Genomic DNA, 16,247 nt, shown 5'->3' with positions numbered 1-16,247 from the left:
TCAGTTCTCGTATTTCAAGAGAAACATACTAGTACCAGACATAGGCATGAATATATATATATATATATATATATATATATATATATATATATATATATATATATATAAAAAGAGGTGACTGATTTCCAAGAGANTATATATAAACCAAGAGGCTTGTATATCTACGAACAGGTATTGATCCTAATTCTGTTTCCATTTTTAATACAAAAAAAATGTAATGAAAAGCAAGTGTGTGTGTTAAATTCTGTCCATTTTACCTTCTTTTAACAGACTTCTTTGGTCATAGGACTTATCTTTTGGTACCAGACCACTTCCATAAACAGGTAATGAGTACTTTAGTAAAATTAAAACAGACTCTTGAAATGGTAAACAGAACCTATTTCATGTCTAATCAAATACTAAAGAATCATAGGCCAGTAGAGTAACAGTAATTTTCAGAAGTAATTGGGATTTGCTCCATATTTCTAGAATGAGCACAAATGTCTTTTCAATAAGTCATGATTTTTTAGAAATACAGTGAGAGTAATCAATTTATTTTTTGTCCATACAAATTTCTTTATGCATATAAAATTCTTATTCCTATATCTTACAAGTTGTCTCTCTGGCATCTGTGTTTCTCCATATCATTTTGAATATCAAATGTGATTTCCATGTATGCAATTCTACCTCTTGAAACAAATAAAGTAGGAAACAAATTTTGGGGACTTGTGGAAAGTCAGAGATCATGAATGGCATGTAGAATTATATCAGTTTCTGTACTGCCTACCTCAATATTTATTTTTTTATATCCACTTTCAAAAACATAACCATGATTTTTAAGAAATGAAATATGGTGGGCAATTTTCCTTGGATAATAATGACAATAAGGAAACCAATGTTATTCTGTCTTAGCAATATATCATTGATGTTCAAAAGTGCAAAATATGCATTTGTAATTTTTTCATTGTATTTTAGAAGTTTTGAATAAGAAGAGAGTAAAATGGACAGAAAAAATTGCTCCTCATTGACTGAATTTATTTTCATGGGAATTACCAATAATCCTGAGATGAAAGTGACCCTATTTACAATATTTCTACTTGTTTATCTCATTAATCTTTTGGGAAATCTTGGAATGATCTTCTTAATCAGAGTGGATCCCCAGCTTCACACTCCAATGTACTTTTTTCTCAGCCACCTGTCTTTCTGTGACCTCTGCTATTCCACAGCAATTGGGCCCAAGATGCTGGTCGACATATTTGGCAAGAACAAGTCAATTCCTTTCTTTGCCTGTGCTCTGCAGTTCTTCATCTCCTGCACCTTTGCAGATTCCGAGTGTGTCCTGCTGGCAGTGATGGCCTTTGATCGGTACAAGGCCATTAGCAACCCCCTGCACTACACAGCAGAAATGTCCAACAAGTTATGCTTCCTGCTCATGGCTGGAGTTTACCTGGTGGGAACAGCAGATGCTTTGTTACACACAACATTGGCATTCCGCTTATGTTTCTGTGGGTCTAATGAGATTAATCATTTCTTCTGTGATTTACCTCCACTTTTCTTCCTTTCTTGCTCTAATATGCAAGTGAATCAACTAGTATTATTCACCATTTTTGGTTTGATTGAATTAAGTACCATTTCTGGAGTCCTGGTCTCTTATGGCTACATCATCTCATCAGTCTTAAAGATCCGCTCTGCTAATGGGAGGCTCAAAGCTTTCTCCACCTGTGCCTCCCACTTAACTGCTGTTGCAATTTTCCAGGGCACCATGCTCTTCACATATTTCCGGCCAAGTTCTTCTTACTCTCTAGATCAGGACAAAATGACCTCACTGTTTTACACCCTTGTGATTCCCATGCTGAACCCTCTGATTTATAGCCTACGTAACAAGGATGTGAAAGCGGCCCTGCAAAAACTTAAAAATAAATGGTGTTTTTAAATATTTATACCAAGTCCCAACCCCTTGAATCATATGTAGTAATTTTTATTTCATAAAATCATATGGTAAAATTTATGGAAAAGATTTTCTAAAGTACTTTATGATAATGATAATTAGTACTCAAATCCAATAATAGGAAAATGTAGCTCCCCAAACATGCCATGTTCTATTATGTGTCTTCTACTTTCCCTCACTATTTTGCCCAGGCTGGCTTCTCACCTGCAATATTCTTGCCTTATCTCATGAGTTGCTGGGATTAAGGTAACTCATCATTATGCCTGGCTATCCATTTTTGTCTTGAATTTCAATATAGTAAATACTATGTCTCTATGAAAATATCTCTATCTTGGCCAAGTTTTTATTTGCTCATTCTTTCATCCAGGTTGTTATTTCAATTATATTAAAATTTACAATGTTTTTATTAAGTGCTCTAGGAATTGAAATGGTTTTATTTTCTGTAGTAATGAATCCTATAAACAAGTGGAAGTAAAATGCATTAATTGTCTAAGGATTCAGATAACTCACAATAAGACTTAAACCTTCATGAAGCCAAAAGGCTAGGAAATAACAAAATGTCTAAATCAGTTGTGTAGGAGAGTGTCTTCCTTGGACTGAGAATCTCAATCCAGATCTATGGAAATGCAAATTAGGTAAAGGAATGGATCCTGGGCAGAAGGTCTGGGAATTAGAAAGGTCCTGACATAGACAAGTCTTGTCTTTTTAGAAGCAAAGCTTTTCAACAATCTTGAAGAACGATGAATAGAGGCTTTTTAAAGATAATCCTTGTGCACTAACTATTAACTATCCATCTCCATCACATCCTCCAAGAAGCTCTTTCCCTTATTCCCTGGTTCTTTGTTCTGCTTAAATGAACCTTTTTTTTTTTTTTTTAGTTTGGACAACTATCTCCTTAAGGAATTGTCTTAATATCACTCTGCATGTGAAATGATTTGCTTCCAATACAAACTTGTGAATGTCCTTTGCTCAAGGACAAAGTGAGCCACCATTTTATCTAAAGCCCTTGCATTGCCTTTGTGAGAAGACACAGGGAAACAAACAAAGCAATAAGGAAATACAAACATGAGACATTTATGATGTTGTTATATGCCAGTAAATCTAAAGTAACTTATTAGGTAGGGCATGTGCCTTAAAACACAGACACACACACACAAACACACGTTTCATACATATGTACAATAACATTTAATAAATTATATATAATATAAAATAGTTGTGGATACCATGGTAATAAATCTATAAGGAAATAGTGATTTTATGGGAAGTAAACTGCATTCATGTATGCATACTCATAATACTCACTTATTTCATCTTTGTCTACTCTAGTTTTCTTTTCCCTAAAGCAGTGAATCAGCTCTTTGAGAAAATATGGATTTGACCATATATTTGAAGGATTACATATGACTCAAAGGTAGACTTTCTTACCTTACCACTAAGAACTAATGGATGTCTTCTAGCTGTCGTTATAAAGTGCCTTTCTGAAAATATTTGAGAATAGAATGAGAGCCCAAGAATCCCCTCTGCCTTTCGAGGTAACATTAATGATTCAAATTAATGCATTAGATATTACCATGATGGAGAAAACCCATGATGATTGTTTTTTTTAAAAAACAGGTTTTAAAGATTTCCACTTGTATCATATTTCTTTTTTAAATTATTTTTTATTTATATATGACAGTAGAATGCATTACAATTCTTATTACTCATATAGAGCAAAATTTTTAATATCTCTGGTTATATACAATTCCTATCTTCATAAATGTACTTTGGATAATAATGTCCATCACATTCCACCATCATTGCAAACCCATGCCCCCACCCCTCTGCCGTATCTAGAGTTTGTCTATTCCTCCCATGCTCCCACTCCCTACGTCACTATGAATCAGCCTCCTTATATCAGATAAAATATTTGGCATTTGTTTTTTGGGATTGGCTAACTTCACTTAGCATTATCTTCTCTAACTCCATCCATTTACCTGCAAATGCCATGATATTATTCTCTTTTATTGCTGAGTAATATTCCATTGTGTTCATATGCCACATTTTTTTATACATTTATCTATTGAAGGGAATCTAGTTGGTTCCACAGTTTAGCTATTGTGAATTGTGCTGCTATAAACATAGATGTGGCTGTGTCCCTGTAGTATGCTGTTTTAAGTCCTTTAGGTATAGACTGAGGAAAGGGATAGCTGGGTCAAATGTTTGTTCCATTTAAAATTTTCCAAGAAATCTCCATATTGCTTTCCATATTGGCTGCACCAATTTGCAGTCCCACCAGCAGTGTATCAGTGTACCTTTTTCCCCACATCCTCTCCCAAACTTATTGTTGTTTGTATTCATAATAGCTGCCATTCTGCCTGGAATGAGATGAAATCTTAGAGTGATTTTAATTTGCATTCGTCTAATTGCTAGCGATGATGAACATTTTTTTATATATTTTTGATTGATTGTATATCACATTCTAAGAAATGTCTGTTCTGGGCTTTGGCCCATTTATTGATTGGGTTATTTGATTTTTGGTGTTTAGCTCTTTGAGTTCTTTAAATACTCTAGAGATTAGTGCTTTATATGATGTATGAGGGGGTGAAGATTTGCTCTCCAGATGTAGGCTCTCTGTGTACCTCACAGATTGTTTCTTTTGCTGAGAAGAAACTTTTTAGTTTGAATTCATTCCATTTGTTGATTTTTTATTGTAATTCTTGAGCCAAATGAGTCTTATTAAGGAAGTTGGGGCCTAATCCCACATGATGGAGTTTAGGGCCGACTTTTTATTCTATTAGACGCAGGGTCTCTGGTTGTGTTCCTAAGTCCTGATCCATTTTGAGTGGAGTTTTGTGCATGGCGAGAGATAGGGGTGTAATTTTATTTTGTTGCATATGGATTTCCAGTTTTCCCAGCATCATTTGTTGAAGAGGCTATCTTTTCTCCAATGCATGGTTTTGGTTCTTTAATTCATCCTCAAGAAATTTTGAAAAATAAACTTTAATGAAATTTTTTGACTCTCCTACAGAATAGCTAAAATGAAAACAATTGAAATATCAAGTAATGCGAAAATATGAAGCAACTGTGGTTCTTACAGAATGATGGAGAAAAGACCATTGGCATTCTACATTCTAAAATTGTGTGGAAGTATCTACTGTACCTGGCTGCATATACAGATGACTTATAATCCCAAAATTCCATCCTTAGATTTATACTCAAACTGAACTATTAATAATGTGTACCCAAGGACATGTACACAAATATTCAGTCTTGCATTATTTGCAGCATCATAAAATTCAAATATTTCAAATACTATCAACACTTCATATCAGGAGTTGACATAGTAAATGTCATACAGTACAAATTTTAGGGCTTTCAGGGTATAAAACCCCCTTTTCAAACCACTCAGATTTGTCTTTAAACCATAAAAGCAATAATAGATAGTATACTGATAAAATGTTATTTCTGAATCCCAACAACTTTTGTGGACCCTATGTTGCTAACTTATATTAGTTGATAAATAACTTTATGGTGAATTTGTACATTGAGATATTAAACAATAACAAGAATGAATGAACTTTCTCTCTACACAACATGTAAGAATTTTGCAAGATAATGTTGAATGAATAAAGACAAACATGAAAGCGAAAGACATCTATGTTATTATTCTTGTCAGGTACCTAACACAACATACAAACTATCCTATGAGATTAGAAATCTATTTGTCATGGATGCGGGGTCAGTTTCTGGGATGCTGTATTTTTTTTTTTTTTTTTTTGGTCCTGGTTCAGAACAAACGGATGCTTTCATTTTTAAAAATGTACCTGCAATACAATTTCAATAGGTAATTCCAATATGCATATTGGACCCTAATGTCGTTTTCAAAAATAAAGCATATCACTGCTAGATTTTAAGTAAATGCAAGATAATATTAGTTTTAAAGTGCATCTGTGTTTTTCTACAGAATTAGTTGTAACAAGTTTATAAAACTAAGTTGGCGTACAAATTCCATAGAATGTCTCAGTAAATAATTGATCTTTTGCTACTGAAAGTGCTGCCTTGTTTGTAGAACATCTTCATAAGCTCAAAGACACTAGATTCTTTCCCCAGCATTAGGAAGACTTGGTGTACTTTGCTGGGTGTCATGGGGTGTCCCAGCACCCCATACTTTGGAGCCAGACAGCTATTTTCTGGAGAAGGTGCTTTTCTAGACAGACAGTTGTGTATATGTTATTATGTCACCCAGAAAAACCTTAAATATGGATATATTTTTCTGAGTTTGTTCCATATGGTGAATAACAAGTCCTGAAATCATTACTTAGAAATTTCATTATGAATGAAAATGCAAATCTCTATGTAGTCAAATTTAATTATCTAATTTGTAACATCAGTGTAGCTTTATAAGCTTAGGTTCCAAATGAGGGTATGGGTGGGTATTGTAGTCTGTGTACTTTAGAGAAGAAACTATTGAAGAACCTGAAACTGCTTAACTTTTTGACACATGCTACACTATGGATGACATATTGAAACAGTAAGCTAAGTGAAAGAAGTTGTACATAGAAAGCTACATTTTTGTTGATGCATTTTTATAACCATAGAGCAGACAAAGCTATAGAGACAATAAATAAATTGATTTCCAGTGCTGGGGGATGGGTGCATGGGTAGTACATGCTTAATGGATAAAAGGTGTCTAGGTGTCTTATTTGATGAAAGTGCCCTAGAATCAGACAGTGGTGATGGTTATATAAATGGAAATTGTATATGTTATTTTATTTATATTATGTTAATTTTATGTTACATGAATTTTACTTTAATTCAAAAATTGGCTAAAAAAATAAAGCAGATATCTGACTAAAGCAAATGTAACCCAAAGACAGGGAGGCATCTAAGGGGATAGTTGTTTACAGAAAGAAAAGGTGGGTATCCAGGGACAAATCCCTGTCCTCCAGATATCCACCAGAGAAGTAAATAGCAGTCAGGAAGCTTTGGGATAGTACAAATGCATTACTTTCTCGAGTTTAGCCAGGGGCAATTATTAGCAATCAGTTTGGTGGTTTGAGCTTTGCGTCAACAGTATCTCCCACAGGACTACACTGGTATGTAAATATAGGAGTCATATAGAGGAGAAGAAAACAAAAGGCATTTAAGATTTCTTAGGAATCACTATTCCCAATATTAAAAACAACAACAACAACAACAACAACAAAAGCATATTGTTTCTCTGGTCTTGAAATTGCTTGATGATTTTTTTTCATAATCCTTTTTTAATTTTTTTTATTAGCTACACATGACATTACAATTATCTTGACAATTCATACATTTGAATTAATTGGGGTATAATTTCTCATTTTTCTGATTGTACAGATGGCAGAATCACACTGGTCATAGAGTCACCTATATACATACAGCAATCATAATGTCTATTCTATTCTGCTGCCTTTCCTATACCCCCTTCCTCTTCCCCTCCCCTCCCTTCATTTCTCTCTATCCAATCTAATGTGACACACTTTTTTTTTCTCCTCACAACATCATACATGTATTCTGTATAACGATGAAGGTCTCCTTCCATCATCTGTGCAACTCCCCTTCTCCCTCCTTTTCCCTCCCACCTCTCTTCCCTATTTAGTGGTAATCTTCTTCTCATGCTCTTCCTCCCTATCCCATTTTGAGTCACCCCCCTTATATAGGAGCATTGGTGGTTCAGTGGTAGAATTCTTGCCTCCCACGCTTGATGAATTTTCTACCTTTATAGAAAGAAAAACAGAAAACAACAAACTAAGGAAACAGTTAAACACACACACACACACACACACACTCACACAGATGAGAAGCTGTGTCCCTGTCCATTCCCAGGTGTGGCTTCAGTTACTCAAGTCACACACGCCAAACACATTCAGTGGTATTTTTTGTTTGTTTTTTTAATTTGCCCTTAAGTTTTGGATTTGACAATTAATCACCCTATGACTCAACATATATAACTAGTGAGAATAATTACAAATTTTCTTAGAATTTCATGGAGAGTATACTGTCTTGATTCACGTACTATATCTCTTACAATGTAGCTAATATAGAAGCTTCTCCAAGCCTTCTAATTGATATAAGTTCTGTGAACAATGATTTTTCCCATTTTCTGTTTACTCTGGAATTGTACAATGTTCCTGCCCTCTGCAGGATTCTGTCTTCATATCAAAGTTATTAAGGTGCAATGGTTCAGTCAATGTATATCAAGCAATACTTCCATATTTTCTATTCTCATGTGCTTCCTCTTGTTTTATCCTTAATCACCATGGTTGAGATTTTGCCTTATTCAAAAATGAAGCCTACATGTCATCAACATTTTAGAAATCTAAAATTATGTGGTTCATTAATTAAAAACATTCAAAACATACTAGAATATAATGACTCTAGCATTCCATGACATTAATAAGATAATTATTTCTTAAAAAAGGATTCATTCTTTGCAATGTAATCAGGAATTGTTGAGAACACATCTTTGAAGTCAGAAAACCTTAATATCTATGAGAATATAACTCACATTTGAAATTGTTAAAAGCAACTTAGGTTATATGGTATAGTATGTAAAATCGGCTGCTTATTACTTATTAAAGCAAAAAGAGGGAATTGGAAGGGGGTATATATCCCCCAAAGATAAACTTAAAATAACGCTTTTTACTCTAAACTTTTAAAATTTGGATTCATCAGGACTTAGTGCTGCGGAAAGACATATGTATCCAAAAAATGTACATAAGCCTAAGGTACTTTGGAAAGCTATTCTAACACGACAATGGAAAGGTCCTGACCCAGTGATTGTCTGGAGTCGGGGGTCTGTTTGTGTTTTTCCACAGGGAGAACAGCAGCTGATTTGGATTCCAGAGAGATTAACTAAAGCAATTTCTACAGTCTGAAAAGAAGATGATTTGACTCAAATCCATAACAGCTGATATCCAGAACTCCAGCTTGGCCATTCTTACATCTGCGACAGTGATTAACCAGGATGCTTTTTTCAATATCATTGCCAGAATTCCTATCTTCATCCCAGTGCCGGTGAAGACAAAGATAAAACCAAACTACAGCTTCTATGATAGCTATCACAGTAAACTGTATAAACTGATGCATCAATGAATATAACTCAACAAGTAATGCTCAATCAAGGAGTCAACTTACTTTGGGAGGAAACAGATTTTGGGAGGAAATGGACATATTGATAGATTCCTCCGCTTTGAACTGCTTGCAGAACTTTCCTGGACTATGTAACTATCGTTTGGTGCAGCAAATTGTGGTAATGCTGGACCAGTAGTCAATGACGGGTATGATCCAATTGCAGTGGTATCAACCTAAGACAGGAGGCTGACGCCTAAAGGTCAGTTTTCCGATGATGGGTAAGAACCATATGTTGAATTGGACAACCTACCAGGCACGGTCCTTAAGCCACATTGCTTGTTGTTTAATTAATCAGAAGAGGGGAGATGCTGGGAGCCATTAGCCAAGTAGGTATGACAATTTCCTTGCCAGCATACCCCATGTTGCTTAGTGGAAGGACTCTTGGAAATAGGACATTTTGCAGTGACATTGCATGTAGGTGACCTTGCTCAAGGACTAGGGTAGGTTCCAGGTTTAAGGTTATTCCTGCTGGGAATAGGGCGTATCCTGCTGCCTGAGTTCCCCTTGCACCATGAAGATACTTTTTATCATTCTTAAGCAAATGTGAATAAGGGTCCCCTGTATAAGGGTTCTGTGATAGCAGAAGCTGCGTATTATCCTGTGTTCTCATTCATGGTCCACTGGGCCAGTGCTGCTCCCGCCTTCTCAAGACACATGGTTAAGCTACGCAAATGTCCTCTGGGAAGAACACTGAAAGTTCATTGCTGCCTGTTGCACATGAAAGCAAACTCCTGGTTTTCTTATCGGAGCCCTTGTGTTTCCTTGGCCCTCTTTTGCTTCCACCTTCTGATTCATACTCTGTATCCCTTACTTTTTAGTCCTCCGCCATACCATCTATATCCTATTTTGCTTGAGAATGAGGAAAACCCACTAAAGGACTCAGGATTGTACCAGAGCTCCATAATATTGTTCTGGTGCCATTTAGGTAATGTTGTCCTTCATTCCAGCTGGCTGAAAATGTCTCATTATCAGAACTAGTGTAATTTACTGCATAGATGTCTTGCTTCATCCCCACCTCCCTTAAGAGTTCTTGAAGTTTTTACATGGATTGCCATCTTGGGTGCAATGTGTAACTCACTCATATAGGGCCAAGAAATTTTTTTTTTTAAAGAGACAGTGAGAGAGAGGTAGAGAGAGAGAGAGAATTTTGATATTTATTTTTTAGTATTTGGCGGACACAACATCTTTGTTTGTATGTGGTGCTGAGGATCGAACCCGGGCCGCACGCATGCCAGGCGAGCACGCTACCGCTTGATCCACATCCCCAGCCCCAGGGCCAAGAAATTTTATAGGTGGTTATTAGGACAGTAAAGAGATGGCAGGGTCCTCATGAACATCTTTATGTAAATGTTGTTGCACAGTAGAATATGTGGTACCCAAGGTGATTTTACTTATTTCACTCTGTATAGTTTCAAGGACCTCAGATACCTGTCAGATTCTGTTTGAGCAAGACTAAGGTGGTTACCAACTGCTCTTACAGACAGAATCCAAGTGTTCCCTAACCCCAAGCAGTCACAGATCCTCCTGGGATTACTACACTGCTGGTCTTGCTCTATTCCATACTTAATAGAAATTTTAAAACCATTGTATGATTTTGTAAAAGGAAAAGCCCAGTCAGCTTGTGAACCTAAATACTTGAGGTCTCTTCCCAAACAAAAATAAATGTAAAACAGATCCCTGGGCATATCAGTCCCAAAACATCCCTATCAATTGGATGTTTTAGCTTCCCTGATGGTTAGAATGGGTTCTATGACCACAACAGTAGGGCAAAATGAATTTCTTTAGTATTTTGCTCACAGCTATGGAAGGAGATAAAAATATGGAGAGACATTTGGCAATGACAGCCACACTTATAACTGTGTATCAAGTGACATCACACAATCCTGATCCTACACAAGGCAACCAGGAAGCAGATGATGTAGCTAAATTTAAATCACTATAAAATGAACCAGCTGAAGATATGGCTTCTTGGCTGTATAGAGAGATGGAACACAAATGAAACTCTCTGGTCTACTGCAAAAAAAGTGGGACTTCCCACTAAGGTACTCAGATATGGTACATATGTGGGATTTTCATCCTGTGAAGTATATCCTGGTCAGTGATTTATGTCATGAGGTAGACAGCTTGAGTCATGCAGCCTGCACAACAGTACCATGCTGACTTCATTAGCCCCTTGCTCATTTTCAGACATTCAAACTAGACTACTATGGGTGTAAGCTTGCAGAAGGGCCACACAGAAGGTAACTCTACAAGGTCTTCAAATGCTCGATGTCAAATATAGCACTCTCATGGATATAGACAGTGACACTTTACTGGCCACATTCTGTAAATGTGTAAAAGTGGACTAAGAATTTGGACATACATCAGCATTTCCATTTGCCTTATAACTAGAATATAGGATAATTAATTCCATGAATGAATGGCTCACTAAAACAGCAACTACAATTGAAGATGGATCTATCCAAGTGTGGTTCAAGCAACTATGGATGGCCATCAGGAACATCAATAAATATGATGGCAGCATATTCCCAAGTACCTGCCTGATGTTGACAAGAACCCGATGACACTATCTGTATTCAAATCATGATACATAAGAAGGACAAGTGCACTCCACAAATGGGAACACAGGATAATTCACTGTTGTCATTGCTGTAGAAACAACCACAAGGAACCCATCTTTTGTCTTGGCCAAGAGAATGGCAAATGAGGCTCAATAGTTTGGATTTCTAAGTCCATGAGGGAAAGGGGTCAATGTGACTAGAAATATCTTGAGATGGGCCACAGGCCAGCACTACTCTCAGAATAATCAGCTTGATTATGTATTGTTGAATATTAAAGATTTGCCTATAATTATACTTGTTAAAAGTACCTTACATTTTATCCTTAGCAATAATTTATTTGCAGAATGGACAAATGTCATTGCAGAATTGCAGAATGGATTGTTGGGTGTGCATTGAGCTGCTTCAGTTCTTCTGCAGTGATCTTTTATGATATCCAGAAAGAGTCACTGTGGCACAATGAAAAAGAATGTTCAGTTGGAACAATAACCTCCATTCATGTACCCAGCTGGACAACTGCTTTATAAACCTGAAAATAAATTCAAATTCTCTTAAAGATACCAAATATTATATCTTTCTCTTGTCTGGGAACAAATGAACATGACAAAGACTTACTGGGGTATACTTTGTGACAGCAGGGGGTGGCTACATACAACCCAGGTGGAAACGAAAAGAAAATTTCTTATCTGTATTAAAAAGAAATAATGGTGGCAATAACAATTCTCTATTTTCTATAAATATAGTTTGATCCCCTGTTGGTCAATGTGATTTCAGCATGATACTTAATGACACATACTACTTATGATGACAAAGTCAAACGCCATGTTCCAAAGGTTATCCCTCCCCTTGGGTGTGGTTATGGGCCTGCAATATCCATGGATGGACATCCCTGCCTTATAACTGGAGAAATAAATAAGTAAATGTCAAAAATTATATTTATTTCACCTGTTTTTTTTAGTTATACATGACAGTAGAATATAATTTGACATGTTTATACAAACATGGAGTACATTTTATTCTAATTAAAATTATTTTAGAATGGAGTAAAAATTATTATTTTAAGGTATTAATTATTTATTTTTAAATGTTTTTGTTAGTTAATAATGGGCTTCCTTTTGACATAATTATACATGCATGCAATTTAATTTGTTCATTTTCAGTGCCCAGTATTTCCTCTTTTCTTTCCCTCCTGTCTCTTTTTCTCTTCATCTCCTCTACTGACCTTCCTTCCATGTTTTTATTTATTGATGTTTGGTTGGTGATTTATAGACACAAATAAAGATGAAATTTACCGTATTATACTCAAATATCCACATAGCATAATTTGGTCAATTTTATTCCACAATTCTTCCCTTTTCCCAATAATTTTTTCTCCTCAAATTTTGAAGAAGCAATATGAATACTACCAAACTTCTTTCTCTACTCTTGTAATATACCTTTTATTTTCATGGGATCCCTCTTTTCTCTTATTTTTCCCTAGCTTGTGTGTATGAGAGAAGACATTCTACCTTTGACTTCTGAGTCGGGCTTATTTCACTTACATGATGTTCTCCAGTTCTATCATTGTGCCAACTTATGCCATAATTTTATTCTTGTTTATGGCTGAGCAAGATGCCATTGTGTATACATAATATGTGTGAGAGAGTGAGTCTCTGTATGTGTGTGAGTAGGTGAGGAAAGGGGTCTACTTGAGTTCCACAAAATTTCTGCCTTGGTTGGACACAAAAAGTTTATATTATATTTTACAGATATAAAAAATGATTCCCAGCTTTTCCTGACATAGATCAATCTCATTAGGTTACTATAGTGAATAGTTAAAGCTCAATTTTTGCTTAAACTGTTAATATGCATGTAGAGGAAAATATAGACAGAGAAATGTGATTAATCACATCAAAGCCTGTGGGAAATTGCATCAGAGTTCTGAGTCCCAGATGCTACTTGTTAAAATAAAAGGCCATCTCTCCAGTGTTCAGCTATCAATGGTCTACTCATCTGCTCATCTCAGGTAAGTTCCTGAGTATTCAGCTTTAAACACAGAGTTTAAAAAAAAACAAAACAAAACAAAACAAAACAACAACAACAACAACAACAACAAAAAAAAACTAAGAAATTTACTATTTTTTTTTACTATTTTAGAAAAAACATGAGAAATTTATAAGGGAATCATACTTTGCCAGAGATTTTTATTTAAAATGTTCTCTAATGCCTGAAATAGATATTTCCCCCCTCAGAATTAGAAGAATTTGAATGAACTTAATAAATCCACAAAATCACATCTTTATTTTATTTTTAATTTTTTTTAAAAAATGTTTATTAGACCTTTATGGTTAGATATAGTACTTTGGTTTATCTCAGATGTGCATGGAAATTGATTTCAGTTCATGATCCCCTTGATAGAACGTTATACCTTTTATTACTGTGCATGTTCACATTATATTTAAGGAAAATAAACAACAGCATGCAAATTCAACTCCATGTGAATCACATAATATATTTATGTAGGTCTAAAATTTACCTACACATATTTATCATCCATATTCCAATTCTCATAAATTAACAAATAGTCATACACATACATGAATTCTGGATACACAGAGGAAAATTACACTAGCCCAAGAAAAAGAAGCTATATATATAAAATAAAATATTCACTGTGCCCCATCAAATTTCCAATTTTTAACACAAAAATCCATTTAAATTCAATGAAATGAAAATGGATAAGCTAAATTTTATTGATTCTTTTTCTTTTTAAAATATTCTTTGGTCAGAAGACTCATCAGTGTGTAACAGACCACTGCTACAAGTAGGTTCAGAGTATTGTGCCCAGACTGTAACATCCTACTAAGTAAAAGTCAATAAAACTTATTTCATGTGTTTCAATACTAAAAAAAATAGGATAAGAATAGTAGCAGTAAATTTCTTTATTAAGCAGTGGTTTTATTCTATATTTCTAGATTTCTAGAAATTTTATGCCAAATTTTTTGAACCTAATCATGATTTTAAAGGAATGTAGTGCAATGATTTTTTTTCCTTCATGTGAATATTCTGAAGCATAGCAAAAGCTTACTCAAGCATTTTGTAGCCTCATCTCTCAAATATCTGTGTTTTTTCAATATTATTTTGAATATCAAATGAGATTTCAGTTCATCAAAGTCTAATTCTTGGGGCAAGGGATGCAGACCACACAGATACTAGGAAACATGTAGAAAGTCACAGACTCATGTGTATTTAGATCAGAGTTTCTCAACTGTTTATCGGGGATATTTATTTCTAAAAATATTTCCAAGTAATAATGTGTTTAAAATGACATATGACTAGATGATATTCTTAAGAAATAATGCAAAAACAATATTCTCCTTTACAGATCCATTGCTGAAGTCTACAAGTACAAAATTGGCATTTATAAACGTTTTTTATTATTATTTTCTCAAAAGTTTACCTAAGAGTAAAGAAGAATGGACAGGGAAAATTGTTCTTTGAAAGAATTCATTTTGATGGGAATTTCTGATAACCCCGAGATGAAACTGACCTTATTTATGATATTTCTACTTGTTTACCTTATTAATCTTCTTGGAAACCTTGGAATGATCTTCTTGATTAGAGTGGATCCCCAACTTCATACACCCATGTACTTTTTCCTCAGCCACCTCTCTTTCTGTGACCTCTGCTATTCCACAGCAATTGGGCCCAAGATGCTGGTCGACGTATTTGCTAAGAACAAGTCAATTCCGTTCTTTGCCTGTGCTCTGCAGTTCTTCATCTCCTGCACCTTTGTAGTTTCGGAGTGCATCCTGCTGGCAGTGATGGCCTTCGACAGATACAAAGCCATCAGCAACCCCTTGCACTACACAGTAGACATGTCCAGCAGGATTTGTTCTGTGCTTTTAGCTGGGGTTTACCTGGTGGGAACAGCAGATTCTTTGATACATACAACATTGACCTTTCGCTTATGTTTCTGTGGGTCTAAGGAGATTCATCATTTCTTCTGTGACATCCCTCCTATCCTATTACTGTCTTGCTCTGACACACAGGTCAATGAGTTAGCAATATTCACCATTTTTGGTTTCATTGAACTGAGTACCATTTGTGGAGTCCTGGTCTCTTATGGCTACATCATCTCATCAGTCTTAAAGATCCGCTCTGCTGAGGGGAGGCTCAAAGCTTTCTCTACCTGTGCCTCCCACTTAACTGCAGTCGCAATTTTCCAGGGAGCTGTGCTCTTCATGTATTTCAGGCCAAGTTCTTCCTACTCTCTAGATCAAGATAAAATGAGCTCATTGTTCTACACCCTTGTGATTCCCATGCTGAACCCTCTGATTTATAGCCTACGGAACAAGGATGTAAAAGAGGCCTTACAAAAAGTGAAAAATAAAATGCAGCTTTAAATATTTATTATAAGCTCCTCTCTCCCACACATGTGTGATTATTGTTTTCTTTTTTTTTAAATTTTTTTTATTGTGGGTTGTTCAAAACATTACAAATTTCTTGACATATCATATTCCACATTTTGATTCAAGTGGGTTATGAACTCCCACCTTCACCCCATACACAGATTGCAGAATCACATCAGTTACACATCCATTGATTTACATATTGCCATACTAGTGTCTGTTGTG

At 35.4% G+C, this 16,247-nt stretch overlaps 2 protein-coding genes across 2 annotated transcripts; both read left to right on the top strand.

Moving 5' to 3' along the window:
* The first annotated feature begins 976 nt into the window (after positions 1-976).
* Positions 977-1,912, top strand: LOC107135312 (olfactory receptor 5W2-like). The gene has a single exon (XM_015477198.1). The coding sequence runs from the start codon at positions 980-982 to the stop codon at positions 1,910-1,912; it is 933 nt and encodes a 310-aa protein (XP_015332684.1). The 5' UTR covers positions 977-979.
* Positions 1,913-15,086: 13,174 nt separating this feature from the next.
* On the top strand, positions 15,087-16,016 carry LOC107159253 (olfactory receptor 5W2-like). Its single transcript, XM_015505844.1, has one exon. It carries the CDS (start codon positions 15,087-15,089, stop codon positions 16,014-16,016), a length of 930 nt encoding a protein of 309 aa, XP_015361330.1.
* The last annotated feature ends 231 nt before the right edge of the window (positions 16,017-16,247 follow it).

Source organism: Marmota marmota, unplaced genomic scaffold (assembly GCF_001458135.2).
Source record: "Marmota marmota marmota unplaced genomic scaffold, marMar, whole genome shotgun sequence".
Taxonomy (NCBI): domain Eukaryota; kingdom Metazoa; phylum Chordata; class Mammalia; order Rodentia; family Sciuridae; genus Marmota; species Marmota marmota.
Note: the sequence above shows the minus strand (reverse complement) of the source record. Positions and strands in the feature narration are given on the sequence as shown.

Bases quoted from the DNA above. Each gene is read 5' to 3' on its own strand.
- LOC107159253 (XM_015505844.1), top strand. From the start codon at position 15,087: ATGGACAGGGAAAATTGTTCTTTGAAAGAATTCATTTTGATGGGAATT.
- LOC107135312 (XM_015477198.1), top strand. From the start codon at position 980: ATGGACAGAAAAAATTGCTCCTCATTGACTGAATTTATTTTCATGGGA.